Source organism: Impatiens glandulifera, chromosome 8, assembly GCF_907164915.1.
Source record: "Impatiens glandulifera chromosome 8, dImpGla2.1, whole genome shotgun sequence".
Classification (NCBI taxonomy): Eukaryota; Viridiplantae; Streptophyta; class Magnoliopsida; order Ericales; family Balsaminaceae; genus Impatiens; species Impatiens glandulifera.
The window spans coordinates 47,490,257-47,505,935 of NC_061869.1; the positions used below are offsets into that span (position 1 = coordinate 47,490,257).

The following is a 15,679-nucleotide window of genomic DNA, read 5'->3' on the forward strand; positions in this document are numbered from 1 at the left end:
GTTCTTCACTCCAGAACCAAGCATATCGACATAAGGCATCACTTCATCCGGGAACATGTCACGTTGAAGCATATCCGGCTGGAATACGTACTGACTGATCAACAAATAGCCGATATCTTCACGAAGCCTCTACAGGAAGCTAAGTTCTTTCAATTCACACTTACTCTCGGTTTAACCGACATTAGTCAGATCCTCCCTAAGGATTCTTAAAGGGAAACCGGTTCGGACAGATAAAACCGGTAGTTCCTCCTAAACTGTTGAACTTCAAACTCTCAAGGTACCTATGGAAGAACCGCCCAGTTTATCAGATAGAGTAAACCGACCGACTACTTGGTGTATGCACCAAATAACCTGTCACAGCCCAATCTTCTTGGCCCAGTAAGAGGAGGCTTAAGGAGAATGTCACGGCCCAATCCTCTTGGCCCAAGAAGAGGAGGAGGCTTGAGCCCTCTTAAGCCCAACTCAAGGAAGATTCTAGACTAGAAGGAAGCTGGAAGGAAGGTCCTTGATTAGCGCACCTAATTGAGAGTTAAAAGGAATTCCTTAATTAGTGCATCACTAATTGACATATAAAAGGAATGTCCTTAATTAAGAATGTCCTTGATTGATAATTATAAGGAATCCCTAAATTAGTGCACAATCAATGTAACAGCTAGAATTAGTCCTATAAATACATGTGAAGTATTACATTGTAAATCACCAAGTATTCGAGTAATATACTATTCTTTGTAAGAGTTACTCTCTCTCTAGAATTCTTGTGTCAATTCTATTAAACGCCGAGTGTTGCATCGAGTAAGGCTGATTAGTTACTCGTTCTTGCGAAGATCGTAACTAGTGCCGCACGGATCGTCAGTGAAAAGACTGAGCCCGTGACAATTAGTATCAGAGCTGAAATGACGAGGAGATCGGAAGAAACTTCAAAGGTCGTGGACGAAGTAGAGAATCTTCCCCACGGGACCGGAGAAGATGGTAGGAACTCTCGCAAAGTTCAGGCGGGAGGAACTAAAGCTACCAAAGAAAGAGAAAGATCAAGAGATGCTATCGTTGACATTATCGCCAGGTTGGAGAAGGTAGAACTCACCGTGGCGTACAGACAAGATAATGACGGGGACCTAGAGGAACGCATTGCCGAGCTTGAGAAGGAGAGAGACGAGCTCCGAGGAGGAATGCAAGGTGCCCTGAATGAAAGCTTGTCCAAGTGTCAAGAGCAAGCTCAGATCGTGGAGCAGACCCTCCTTGGTGAAATCAGGACCTTGACTGAGAAACTCGAGGTAATGATTTCTAAGTTACAAACTACCGAAGAGGATGTAGCGTTACTCAATAAGGCGGTTGCGCAAGAGTGCGGACGCGCGCCTGTAGGAGTCCCCAATCCGATAAGGATAGACATTCCAAGGCCTAAAGCGTATTTAGGCGAGAGGAATGCAAAAGAGATCGACAACTTCCTATGGAGTCTGGATCAGTATTTCAAAGCACTCGGCCTAGTAGAAGAGGCGAGAAAGATAAATACTGCCACAACATACCTGGAAGACACCGCGATGCTATGGTGGAGGCGAAGGAGTAGCGACATTGAAAAAGGTACGTGTTCTATCAATACCTGGGGTGAATTCAAGGAGGAACTCAAGAGACAGTTCTATCCTGAAAACGCTATTCGAGAAGCAATGGCCAAGTTGCGGCGGCTCTCACAAAGAGGGAGTATCAAGGAGTATGTCAAGGAGTTCATCGCTACTCTCCTTGAGATCCCTAACTACTCAGACGACGAAGCCTTGTTTGCCTTCACTAACGGTCTACAAATGTGGACGAAGTTGGAATTGGAACGACGTAGTGTCCAAGATCTAAGCTCCGCAATTGCCGTGGCTGAATCTCTTGTCGAGATGAGAAGGCAAGAGAAACCAAAGTCGACCTATGAGAGGAATGACAATGGGGAAAATGGTGGAGACCATCTCCATAACAATGAAGACCCAGTTAAGTTTATCAAATCCAATGGTAAAGGAGATCGGGACGAGAAACGTGGAGAGAAACCCCGGATAAAGTGTTTCTTTTGTGAAGGGCCGCACAAAGCAAGAGAGTGCCCAATGAAGAACAAACTATCAGCATTGATGGAGGAGAAAGAACTCCTTCACGATGAAGCTCGATTGGGATCGTTAAACCTACTTAGTGCCGTTACAGCAAAGTTTGATAAGTCAAAGTCCGCGAAGAAAGGACGACTATTTGTGGAAACTAGAGTAAGAAACCACATGGTTAAAGCTTTGTTGGATACGGGAGCCAACAACAATTTTCTAAAGGTAAAGGAGGCGAGAAGACTGGGGATTAAGTACACTAAAGAGAAAGGGTGGCTTAAAGCAGTCAACTCGGCACCAAATGCGACTTATGGAGTTGCTCGTAATGTAAAGATCAGCTTGGGGGAGTGGACCGGCCTTCTGGATTTCTCCATTATCGACATGGATGACTACAAAATGGTTCTCGGCATAGAGTTCCTAGACAAGGTAAATGCCATCATACTCCCTTCTGCCAATATGATGTACATTCTAGAGCAAGGTAATACTCGCACAATACCTCTAACAAGAGAGGGCAGGAGAGAAACTAGGCAGCTATCTGCCATGCAACTCTCAAAAGGTGCGGAGGATACCTACCCATCATCTTTTGTCACTGTGAAAGAAGATGAGAAGACTGCGTCTAAAGAGAAGATACATCTAGAAGTTACAATTGTCCTAGAGAAAGGTCACGATGTAATGCCCGCTGGAGTATTAGAGAAACTCCACCATAAGAGAGAGGTGGAGAATAGAGAAGAGTTAGTCAAATGTACTAAACCATTGGCGACGGTTTTTTATCGCATTAAACCTCCCAAATTGGAGGAATTGAAGAGGCAACCAGAGGAGTTTCCATTCAAGAAAGAGAAGTGCGAAATAGCCAAGACCGCCAAAAGAATGAAGAAATGGGAGGAAAAGAAGAGAAGACACTTGGAGTTCGGAGGAAACCGAGTGATAGTAAAACTTCTCCTCCATCAAGAGAGATAATTTTACAAAATTCATAAGGGGCTTGTGAGGCAATACGAAGGCCCTTTCTTAGAGAAGAAACGGGTTAGAAAGCCAGCACGTCACTCAAAACTTTTATCTCATGTGGAGACATCATCCAAGCCTACAAGGAGGAAGCGACGAGGACGTCGCCAGATTGAGTGGGGGAGAATGTCACAGCCCAATCTTCTTGGCCCAGGAAGAGGAGGCTTAAGGAGAATGTCACGGCCCAATCCTCCTGGCCCAAGAAGAGGAGGAGGCTTGAGCCCTCTTAAGCCCAACTCAAGGAAGATTCTAGACTGGAAGGAAGCTGGAAGGAAGGTCCTTGATTAGCGCACCTAATTGAGAGTTAAAAGGAATTCCTTGATTAGTGCATCACTAATTGACATATAAAAGGAATGTCCTTAATTAGGAATGTCCTTGATTGATAATTATAAGGAATCCCTAAATTAGTGCACAATCAATGTAACAGCTAGAATTAGTCCTATAAATACCTGTGAAGTATTACATTGTAAATCACCAAGTATTCGAGTAATATACTATTCTTTGTAAGAGTTACTCTCTCTCTAGAATTCTTGTGTCAATTCTATTAAACGCCGAGTGTTGCGTAGAGTAAGGCTGATTAGTTACTCGTTCTTGCGAAGATCGTAACTAGTGCCGCACGGATCGTCAGTGAAAAGACTGAGCCCGTGACAAACCGCATCAGGATGAACAACTGATTACTAACCGGTTCGGAAGCAGGCTATCTTAGATTATTTGAATTTCAAACAGAAGTGGAATAATTATCAGTGTTTAAAGATATCTATTCTGAAGCATTGCCCTTTCAAAGTAAACTGGTCGCACCTAAAAAGACGTGAAGATTTGATGATATCTTTCACAGTCCAGGTCTATGACCAACACCCTAGACTGCAAACATGCCTATTTCATGCAATACATATTTATCCTGCAGTTAATAGATATCATCCCATTTAATACATGAACAATAGGATATTCCCCAAACTAGTATTTAAGTGAATCAAACATTCACCAAAACACTCACAAGACAAAAGATCATCCTCTCACTAAGGCAAAATGTTTCAGTTTCAAAACATTTTTCAAGTTGATTTTCAATCATGCTCTAGCACCGAGCATTACGACATATATAGAATGATCAAATCTTTAGAAGATACTGGTCTTCAGTACTTTCTGGACGATAAACATACCATATACCCGGAGTCAATCCTGGAGTTTTTCTACAATGCCAGGGTGTTCAGGGGTACCCCTCATTTCGATACCCACATCCAATCTAAGGTGGGAGGTATCATCTTCGACTTCACCGAGAAGGACTTTGCGCGGTGCTTTAGCCTGCCAAAGCAAGGGTTGACAGATCTCGACGTACCGGCCAACATAAAGGCCAAGGTCTCTCTCACTCTTGTCCGGTCTGCCGAACCGGTTGACGATCACGGTACTAAATCACATTTGAGGGCTGAATATCAGCTCCTCAATGATGTGATCGGTAGGAGCATCTTCGGGAGAGATGTCACAAATACCTACTGTACCTCGACCTTCAACATGATGGCGGCTATAGTCACCAGTACACCGGTGAACTGGTCCAGGGTGCTGTTTGACGTCCTCATCTGGATGGTTGGCATCCGATCAGTCGGCCTCATCCCCCAACTAAGCTGCCTTCTTGTGGAGCTTGGTGTTCCGACCTGTCCCGGAGAAGGTCTGAACCAAGCCCAAGTGCTGACCAAAGAGATAACCGACTCCTTTTATGAGCGGTTTGAGAGGGCCTGGAGGAGAAGGAACCGCCGTAACAACCCTACCGGTGTCGTCAACTCCCAAGCAAACTGAGTCACTCCTCTCTGCACCCGGTCATTTTACTTCATGCACCGGGTGTATCTTTATCCAACATCATTATGATTACTTCGGCTTTTCTTATGTTTTTCCTCGATTTTATTTATGATTCCCTCGGTCTCTTTTGTTTACTCTTCCTTATGTTAGTGCATTAATGAAAAATGGATCTTTAATTAATGAGGTAACTCCCAACTAACACAAGTAATCAATATCCAACTAACTTGGTTACTTCTCAACTAATACCTACCTCGAGAACCGCAAATAGTCAAAAAGCACACTCTTCCCAATGACCTTGGAGATATAAAGATTCTCCTCTCTAAAAAGACAAAACTGTCATTCAATGCAAACATTTTCCCTCCAAAACCGGTTCTATAAAAGGAGAGACTTCCTAATCGACTCAACACACCTCAAATCTTAAACTCTCTCTCTATCAAAGTTTAGAATCATGCCTAGCAGAACTCTAGGAAATTTTCTGAGTATCGATTTCGAATCATGTATGGAAGAATGGGACGGAAATCATGCAAAGCAGATTATGTTTGAATCCCTTATTGATACCGGCCTTCGAACTTTCCTCGAAGAATCCGGTCCCATACTGATTGAGGATGTCAAGGCATTCTTCAGAAGCGCCTGCATCAGGGGCAATTACATCGTCTCTACGGTAAGAGACCACACTTTCTGGCTTGATGAAGCCGAATTTGCCTCCCTACTCAACCTACCCACAGAAGGGTTTTCTGACTTTCCAACTCTGGAGGGAACTGAGGCATTCTATCATGCACTACTCTTCTCTGGAACCCTTGATCTAGTAGAAAACTATGGGTTAAAAACCCGCCTCGGTCGTCACGCTCAACTCCTTCTTGAGATTGTGACTCGGTCTATTCTCTGCCAGTCCCCAAATCAGCGGTACTCAAAGAATACCTACAACATGATGACCCATATCTTTAGCAAAACGACCATCAATTGGTCAGCGGTCATCTTTCAAAACCTGAAGAACATGGTGCTGACCAAGAAAGGTCTCGGCTATGCACCTCACATAAGTAAGCTGATTCTCAAGTACCGGCCAGAGTTTGGACCGGGTACACCAGCATCCCCTTCAAACATTCTTGACGTGGATGCGGTGGAAGAGAAGTTCTCCAAAATGGTTTTTACATAAGATGTACTTTTTCCATCTTATGTATGTTTGTTTTCGCACCAATCTATCTTTCACTTTCCTTTCTGCAATGTTTCCTGAATGCAATTTCATTTCAGTTTAAATTACCGAGTCATCTTGAATATCCATCTAAGTAACCGATTAACACTGTCAAAATAACCGCGCTCCTATCCGGTCTCAAAAGAGCACCACTTAAACTCAAAAGAGTGCAAAATTCGGCTTACTCAAAATAACCGGTTATCTTTAGAAAACCGCAGCATCATTCGGTCTCAAAAAGAAGATTGCGTCATCAATGTCAAAAGCAAAATTTTTGGAGGGAAATCTCCCGCCTAAATCTCCCGCCCACAGATTGGCGCCTATTCGTTTACCGTCGTTGGTTTCCCGCCCATGGTTTGCCGCCCTTTCAGCTTGGAGGGAAAACTCCCACCCATTGTTGATGGGACGGTTGGGTTTCCAAACCGCATCTATAAAAAGGGGTCTCGGCCATTCCCTTTCATTCTCACGCGAAACAGCTTTCTCTCTCTAAGCTCTCAAATTCTCTCAAAGCGGTTATCTGCTCTCACACTTTTCAAACTCTCTCAACTCTCTAAGATGGGGCGCGACTCGGTCTTGTTTAAACACTTGACTCAAGTGGATTTCGAGGAAATCCGACAGAAAGGCACGCCTGCGGCAAAAGAGGTTATTGACCGGGTAGCCGGAGCCGGTCTGGAGTATTTTCTCGGCGGTCCTCATGTTCTATATAAAGATGCGGTTGATGAATTTTTCAACACCGCAACTATCTCTGACGATAAAATCACCGCAACTGTATGCGGTACTGAATTGGAGCTAACCGAGGAATCGGTGGCGGAGAGCCTGCGCCTTCCAATAGTCGGCCAAGATGCAACGGCGGACATAGAGATCAAAACATTTGAGGCAGCTTGCCAGATACTCTCGGCGACTAAGGAGCCGATAAAAGTATCCGGTAACAAATCGACGTTGAAACCGGAGTATATACCAATTTGTGATATCTTCACAAAGGCGGTTCAAGCGAGAGGAGGAAACTACAATAGCCTAACCAAAGACAAAATCAGGATGTTAGTCGGCCTGATAGAAGGCACAAAGGTGAACTGGGCGAAGGAGGTGTTCCACAATTTGAGGGATATGGTAAAACCGGATTTCACCCGGTCATGGGGATACGATGTTCCTCTAGGTAAAATCTTCCTTCACCATAACCTCAAAATCGGACCCGGCGTCACCATCCCATCTAGAAGCCTCATCAGAGCCAAACAATTCCTGGAAAGGAAGAAACCGGTCCCCGGTTCCTCAGGTAGCCGAAAGAAGACATCCGGCAAGAAATCGACCACGGCGAAAGAAAAGGCCGAGAGCAAAGGGAAAGAGAAAAATAATCTTCTCGGAACCGCCACAGCCAACGGAGGAGGAAGAGTCGGCTTCCACTTCTGAAAGAACCGAATCAAAAAAGACCGATGACGAAAGACCGGACAATGAAGAAGAGCATTCGGGCCAAAGTCCCGACAACAACAGTACGGGTGCAAATCCTGAGACCACCGAGGGTGGTGAAGAAGGTGGTGAAGAAGGCAGTAAAGAAGACGGTAATGAAAGCGGTGAAGAAGAGGTGGAGGAGGATGAACCGGGAAAGGCCGACAAAATAACGCTCAAAACCCTAAGAGTCATTGAACAGCGTGCTGGTAAGATTGACGAGATATACCGGGAATGGCACGAGCATCGGTTCGGCAAACGGTATAGGCACATCCTACCGGGCTACACCGACGAGGAATGCTTCCAAAGACTGAAGGAAGTGGAGGACGTGGTCATGGATCTCACAAACTCCGATACCATTGAAGAGGCCCTAAACCGAACCTACCTCTTAAGACCGCGAGCACAGCTACGGAAGCTAACCATACGGATCCGGAAGATTACGGCAAGGTTCAAAGAGGTAGCATCGGAGGACACCTTAACACCGTTGGTGTTGGAAAGGCTTGAAAAAGCAAGAAGAGAACTCATCCAAGAAATTGACCGGCTGGAGGCGATGTACGGACAAAGGGAAATACCGCACTATACAGCTCCACGGATCGATAGGAGTCCAGCTCACAGTCCAACACCTCCAAGGGCGAATTCTGCAACAAATGAATCCGATGAAAGGACGGACCCTCCTCTCACCGGGCAATCTCCACATAAACAACCGGAAGTCTCCGAACCGGGTGTTACAAAAGAATGGGTCAGGAGCCTCATTCAAGAATTTGAAGACTCGACGGTTAACCTATTGGAGGAGAAATTCAAGAGAACTGTTAGCTCGGCACTCCGGTTCGCCAACACTACAAGGCAACTTCTAATAAGAATAGAGGACCGGTTCTCAGAAATCGATGATGATCAACAGGAAGAAGCGGTTTTGCGCAGCAAACACCTTAGGCGAACCGTAATTTTGGAGGATACGACCTCCGAGATAAAAGAGAACTTTGACCGGCTTGAAAGAGAGACCGATGAACGACTGACAGAAGTTACTAAGGATCTGGTCGGTACAACACTTGATAGGGTCTCCGATCTTGAGAAGAAGAATGAGGGTCTCGAGGCCGAGCTCAAGGCGCTCACCGCACAAGTTGCCGAACTACTCAATGCTAAGATAAATGCGGATATCGCGGTTGTGGAGGCCAATGCTCGAGCAGCTCAGGAAGTCCAGGATGCGCTGGACAACGAGGCAAGAAAAGAGAAGGATTCACCGCAATTTCCCGAAGAAGAGGAAGCCGAGCGAATTCGAAGGGCAGAGGCTAAGTTCCCGGGATTTGCAAAGACGGTAGCCGCTCAAGCTGCGAAAGATGCAGACCGGTTAGAAAGAGAAAGACAGAGGCTAGAAAGCTTTGCGGCCGATAACAAAAAGAAAAAGGCGGCCTCTTCTGTTTCGGTTCCGGCAAAACGGAAAAGAGAATCCTCGATGAAAGCTCAAGTGGCCGACCTGCTGAATGTGGTAACTGACATGGTTATCGAGAGTATACCGGATCAGGCTACTCACGTCGAAGAAGAGGTTGAAGTGCACCTACATCGGCGGCCCACAAGACAACGAGTCTCCGGATCGGCCAGTCGACCGCAACCGATGAAGAAAAAGCGGAACAAGGATGTGATGGCCAGCTATGACTTCTCGGACTCGGAATAGGGGCTCCTTTTTCTCTTACCTATGCTTGTCTTAGTATTTCTATATGTTATTATCTAATTTCGGTTATCCATCGTATATATATATATAAAGTTATTTTTGAAATCGGCCATCTTTTGCTTCTCTACTTGGTTTTGATAATTTTAAATAAAATAATCAAAAAAGGAGAAATTGATAAGATAAAAAGATAAGACTTTTCCAAAAAAAATCCAAAATACTTCTCAAAATTTTTCAAATTTTCGAAAAATTCTCCCAAGTTAGTTTAAAAAATCCGGACAAACAAAAGAACCGGCCTACGTTTGCAAACTTACATGATTTTGATAATTTTAAATAAAATAATCAAAAAGGGAGAAATTGTTAGATAAAATTAGACCGGTTCACATAAACCTAACTTAAATAAATCTTCCATGCAGGAACAAGGAACCGGACCGGACAAACAAAAGAACCGGCTAAAGAAAACTAGCCGGTCAAGTCATTAAACCGACCAAGAACACTTGGAACATGACTGCACAAAGAAAGGATCGACCAAACCTTAAAACCGGAAACATCAGACAGCCGACAGCCACAAGGTAGAGGAATAACCGGAAGAAGTCCGGTTACATTACTCGTACCGGAAGCCATCCGGTTAAGTCGAATGACCGACCAGTACAAGAAGACAATTCGAGTATCTGTTGTGTATGATACCAAAGGAACAGACTGAACACTTCCATATCTATACAAGTCTGAGGAAAGTCTGTAGGCTGCAGAAGACAGTCCTACAGGATCTTTCCACTTCGGGATAAGTTAGAAATGAGATCTTCCAAGTACAGACAACTGTCTAACAGACAGTGTCCACATTGAGTAAAAGACAAACCTAGCAGGTTTGTCTTACACACCGGAAGAACAGACCGCCAGGTCTGAGGTTGACCGTCAGGTCTGAAAAGACAACCGCATGGTCTGAAACACTGAATCACTGAATCACTGAACCTCTGCTCAGCCAATCAGACTCAAGGAAGTGAAATATGACCGTTGGCATATTTCATCTATAAAAGGGGGCAGTTGAAGAAGAGTAAATGTGGGATAAGTGGGATAACACAGTGAGACAAGTGAGAAATTCTAAGAGCATTTAATCTACAAGTGAAAAATAGTGTGTTCTATCTCTAGAGAAAGCCTGAGTGCTAGTGTGTGTATTTTACAATTCCGGTGTAAATTTTAAGAGTGTTATCGAGCAGGAAATAAGTCTCGATCGGATTGTACTTGTATTCCTTAGTGAATATCCTTCTCGCGGTTTCGAGAGGAAGGGGTGACGTAGGAGTTTTATCTCCGAACATCCATAAAATCGCTTTTGTCATTTACTTTTTGCCGATTCCATTTTCTAACCGACCCGTACCGCTATAACCGACTTAACTCTATTCAAGCCGATTCACCAGGTTACCGAAACCGACCCATCAATTTTCAAACCTTCATCATCCGAAACCGGCTCTGCCTATTATACAAGTGTGTTGCTTCAACCTGAAAGCAAACCTCTTCCGCACTTGAACCTAGTTCAAAGGTTTGTGACAGGTTGTGTAGTATTGAAACCCCGGTGTTAATCTCTAACCGGATTAACCACCACCCTTCGAGTAAGAACCGCTAACCGGTCCAACCCCGGTCCTCTAGCGGCTACCTAGATCCTAACAGATCATTTTACAATCAAGAAATCCAACAACTAGGCATTATATTAAGTGTAAAAACTGAAATGTAAAAATTTCAACTTCAAACTAGAAGATTGAATCAAAGGTGATTGGAAGCTTACTAAGAGTTGAAGAACACTCCTTAGCTCTTAGGGAAGTTTCCTGAACGCCTGTATCAGAGCCTTAAGGCTTTACACGAAAATTCCGAAAATCTAGAAAGCTTGAAACTTTATTGGTGAATTTTTCAAAAAGTTTAATTGAGGCTTGAAACTGGATCTCTTGTCTCCAGTTTGCTCAAGGGAGGCTACCCAAGGTCGGTTCATCAATCAAGTGGGTTGGATTAATTCAAAAAGCCATTGATGACATTTTGGTGGTTCTCCGGCCAATTGCGGTATAGGCCGTGATGATGATCCTAGTCGTAGAGGAAATGATCACTGGATTATGGTAATCATTCCACCTTTTGAACGAAGTTAAAAGATGGAGAAGCGACAAAGTTCCATCTTTGAAAAATCAAAGATGGTCGTCGTTTTTATATGTTCGTCGTCGCGAGGAAAACGACAATAAAGGGTTAAACGACGTCGTTCCGGACGAGAAATTGAATGCAGAATGCTCTGTTCACTTTATGTCCGCGTTTTATTCACGATCGGGCTTTCTAACACGTTTTGGTTAACGACGCTGAGGCGCGCGTTAGTTGATCCCGTGCTTCGTGTGCGCGCGCCTCCTTCGTTGTAGCGGGCGACGCAGATGGTTATTGAGCGTTGAATGAAAATTCAGCGCTCATCTGATGACTGTGGTTCCTACTATAGTGGTTCTTCTATATTTCGTCCACACAGGATCACACTCCATTTTTAATTTAAGGGTTTGTTTGAAATTGTTTTTTCTTTTACTCTTTTGCCTTTATTTTTAATTTTAAAAAATATAAAAAATATTTTTAATAAATATGACATATATTTTCCCAATTTATTTTTATTTTTTATATTTTTGTATATTTTTGAATTTAATAAATAATTTATTTGGAATAAAATTAATCAACATTTATCCTAAATTATTTATTTTAATTCTCTTTAATTTTTATAAATTTAAGTTTAGATAAAATAAGCATAACGTTTATCCAAATTATTTTATTTATTTTTTTTTATAATTTTTTAATTAATTATAAAAAACAATTAATCTAATTTAATTATTTTAATTTTATTTATTTAAAAATAATCATTTAATTTTTTTTTTTTAAATTAAGTATGTAAAATTTGAATACTTAGTTACAAATTTAGAGTACAATGTATAATATAAATTGATGAGCACTAAACCTAAATATATTATAATGATGATCTTATAAATATATTTTTGAAAATGTTAGTCTTATTAAAAATCTCAATTATACAAAGAATTTATTTTCAAAATTCAACCTAATAATATTCTATTTGATACAATAACAAATATATTTTAATAAACAATAAAATAACTTAAAATTTAATAAATATTTGAAACCAGTTGAATTTAAAAATAAAAGAGTGTAAATGTGAAATATAGAATATAAAAATTAGATGAAAAGATGATCTGTTTTATACCAGATAAAAATGTTTGTACTAAATAAAAATTTCTATCTTAAAACACTCATCAATAAATAATCCTAAGTCTATGTCTTAAATTCTTTATAATAATAAACATTGATTAGATGAAATTATGTTTATTATGTCAAAATTTAGGATTTCTTTAAATAGTTAAAATATTGGTTTTAATATCTATTTATTTATTTATTTGGGGAGATAATCAGGTTCCGCAATGGAAGCATGTGTGACTTGGCTTCCTTCATCGATCATCATCTGACCCTAGCGGAGTGGCGAAGAGAAGTCTTGGCCGGCGGTCTTTAAAGAGAACAAGGTGATAATTTAGCTTTCGATTTTGTCTGAATTGACATAGATCCAAGTTGAGGGTTTAATATCTCTCTATCTTCTCACTGGAGTAGATAGATGATGTTTCCGTCCATTTGAGAAGCTATTGTATCATTCTACTGTTATTGTTTTCCGTGTTCAACCTATTTTCGCCTTTTGTCTTTCCAATTCTCACCTCATTTAGAGTTTGGAAATGGGTTTTTGGGTTGGAGTAAAATTACTGTTTGATGGGACATTTACTGCATTTTGGGTTTTTTGGGTTTGAGAATGGGTTTGTGGGTTGGAGATGGTCTTAGTCGCGTTTACGGATTCAACTATTAGTTTCTGCTTGCCATCATGTAGTTACTAAGATGATCTTCTAAATGCCGGTCTAGAAGATATTATAGTAGATGTAGATGAATATGATTCTTATCATCAATACTTGGTCCTTGTGCAAATTTGTTGTTCTGGATATAACACATCCATCTTCTGGCTTGAGTTCTTTAAAAAGAAATTGTTTTTCAAATATCTGACTTTGACATTGAAATACTTGAAAGATTGTTGGTTGAGAAATATATTCTTTACTCACTTTATTGTGGCGTCATTTTCTACATTGTTAGTTATAATTAGAGATGGCATCAAGGTTGCAACAACTGCAATCTAAGGCCTGTCAAGCTACACAGTTTGTGAAGAAGCATGGGACTGCTTACCACAAGCAGATGTTGGATCAGAACAAGCAGTACATTCAGGAGCCACCTACTGTTGAGACGTGCAACTTGTTGGCCAAACAATTGCTGTACACTCGCCTTGCTAGGTAATACTTACATGTGCTCCTTATGTATATTTTATACTGTTATGTTTAGCTAGCTTTTTAGTGTGTTTCAGGTGTTTATTTCCATCGTTTACAGTCACTCACTCACTCAATCATGTTTATAGGAACTTAATATGCTGTCTCTCAGTACAGTGTTCAGCTTCTTTTCTTTGGCTCGTGTAGGAAAATCCATGTACTCAATAATTACAGGCGTATATCACTTTCTTTCATTATTTATACTGTCTAAGGGTTACGGGTTACCTGTACACTTTAGTAATTGATGAATCATCTTATCATCCTTGTAACTTATTTTTTGGTGGTACTAGTTTATCCACAATCAAGGAAAAAGAGTGGTTTGGAGATGTATCGTGTTTTAAAATGTGATGTCGTAGAAGAACTCTAATAGGTAGTTGTTTTAGTTTTTCTAACTGTGGTTCTTCTCTTACTAGTTACTATGCACTAGTCTTATAGGGTTACTAGATTTTGATTGTATAGACTATAGACTATAGAGTATGTATACATGGGAGGGTGGATGCAGAAGCTAGATAGTGAATGTTTAAAACTAATTGTATGTTGCTTAAAATCCATTGGTAAAAGTCATATTGTGAGATGAGTATTATGTGTTTGTCTAGTATTCCTGGACGCTGTGAATCAATCTGGAAGGAAGTTGATTTTGTGAAGCATGCATGGAAGAACAGGCAAGATTTGAAGGTAGAAGATGTTGGAATCGCTGCTCTTTTCGGGATAGAGTGTTTTGCATGGTTTTGCGCAGGTGAGATTGTTGGAAGGGGATTCACTGTCACTGGTTACTACCCCTGAAAAAGATTGGTTAAGACTATCATTGGATGAAAAACATTAATATATTTTTATGTTTTCCAGCAAGGATTTTTGTTTTTGACAGAGAAATCTAGTTATTGTAGAGCTTCATTTTACTAATAGTCCTCCTACATTGTAATTTGGACCTCTTTCTTGGTTGAAGATGAAAACTTCTCTAAATTGTTTCTGTATGTTATTTCTAGTGCCCCAATTTTTTTTTTTTATTTTATATTAAGGCTTTTGATGTTTGAAATAAATTGAAATCACCCATTTGCCTACAGGGAGTTTTCATATTATCTCCGTATACATTGGCAGTTATGCTGGAGTTTGCTTTTTTATTTTTTATTTTAATAAATGTCTTTAATATTTTTTTTCTCTTTAATTTTTTTTTTTATATATTCTTATAAAAATTAGTTTATAATAAATTTTATTTTCTAATATAAACAAATTTTTTTTAATCAAAATTATTTAAATTTAAATATTTTTAAAAAAATATTATTTTATTTAATATTATAAATTATTTTAAAAAATAAATCAATTGACTTCTCATTTAAATCAAATTAAAAAATTATAAATATTTAATTTTATATTAAATATTTAAAAAATATAATATCATTACAAACATTTTTTTTTCAATAGTGTGGAACATAAAAGAAAAATAGCAAAAAAATAAAATTTCAAACAATATTTTTCTAAAATGTCCGGATTACCGAGTCAAGAGTGGTGGTTAATTTGAATATATATGTGAGAGTATATGAATACTTGAGTCACCACGGTTTCGTTTGTTGTGGTCGCTCAAAGTCGCTTGTCAATTCAAGAACGTGCGCACAATCGGCATGATCGGCACAATTGACACGATCGGCACTAACGATATGGTATCGATACTAATAACTAGTTCGTTTATTCATCTGCAAAGCTTGATTGAAAGGTTATGGTTTCTAGTTTACCCTGTTCTGTAATAGTTATAGTTTCTAGTGTACCCTGTTATTGTTCTGTTTTTTTGTTGTGTTCTGTTATTCATCAAAATTGAAAGAAAGAAAAGCAATAAGAATAAGGAACACAGGGAATTTGTGATGAAATGTTTAATAGGGGTAGTTGAAAAAGAAATCGATAAGATTGCTGAAGAAAAATTATCCATTAAAAATAGGAATGCAACAAAGGTAAAAACCAATTACTGATATAAATTCTGAAGAAAATGCAGCAGGAAATAGGGGAAAAATGAAGGAATATGGAAGGTTGGGTATAATGAAAGAACAAATCTCTTTGGACATAAAAATCAAATCACAAAGCTACTGATGCATGCAAAGAAAGGAGAGATTGTGCTCAACAAAGAAAAAATACATCAAATAACCGTCCAATTGAATATACATTATCTTCAAGATTGGAACCTACT

The 15,679-nt window shown here is 40.2% G+C and overlaps 1 protein-coding gene across 2 annotated transcripts; it reads left to right on the forward strand.

The window, feature by feature from the left end:
* The first annotated feature begins 12,547 nt into the window (after window positions 1-12,547).
* LOC124912312 lies at window positions 12,548-14,482 on the forward strand. 2 transcript variants are annotated; one of them, XM_047452909.1, is made up of 3 exons: window positions 12,548-12,669; window positions 13,280-13,473; window positions 14,103-14,482. In XM_047452909.1, exons 2-3 carry the CDS (start codon window positions 13,292-13,294, stop codon window positions 14,287-14,289), a joined length of 369 nt encoding a protein of 122 aa, XP_047308865.1. In that variant the 5' UTR covers window positions 12,548-12,669; window positions 13,280-13,291; the 3' UTR covers window positions 14,290-14,482. The 2 variants fall into 2 exon arrangements, with proteins under 2 accessions (XP_047308865.1, XP_047308866.1); XM_047452910.1 differs by having other exon boundaries at window positions 13,290-13,473.
* Window positions 14,483-15,679: the final 1,197 nt, after the last annotated feature.

Bases quoted from the DNA above. Each gene is read 5' to 3' on its own strand.
- LOC124912312 (XM_047452909.1), top strand. From the start codon at position 13,292: ATGGCATCAAGGTTGCAACAACTGCAATCTAAGGCCTGTCAAGCTACA. The intron at 13,474-14,102 runs GTAATACTTACA...GTGTTTGTCTAG, and splicing joins CTGTACACTCGCCTTGCTAG to TATTCCTGGACGCTGTGAAT.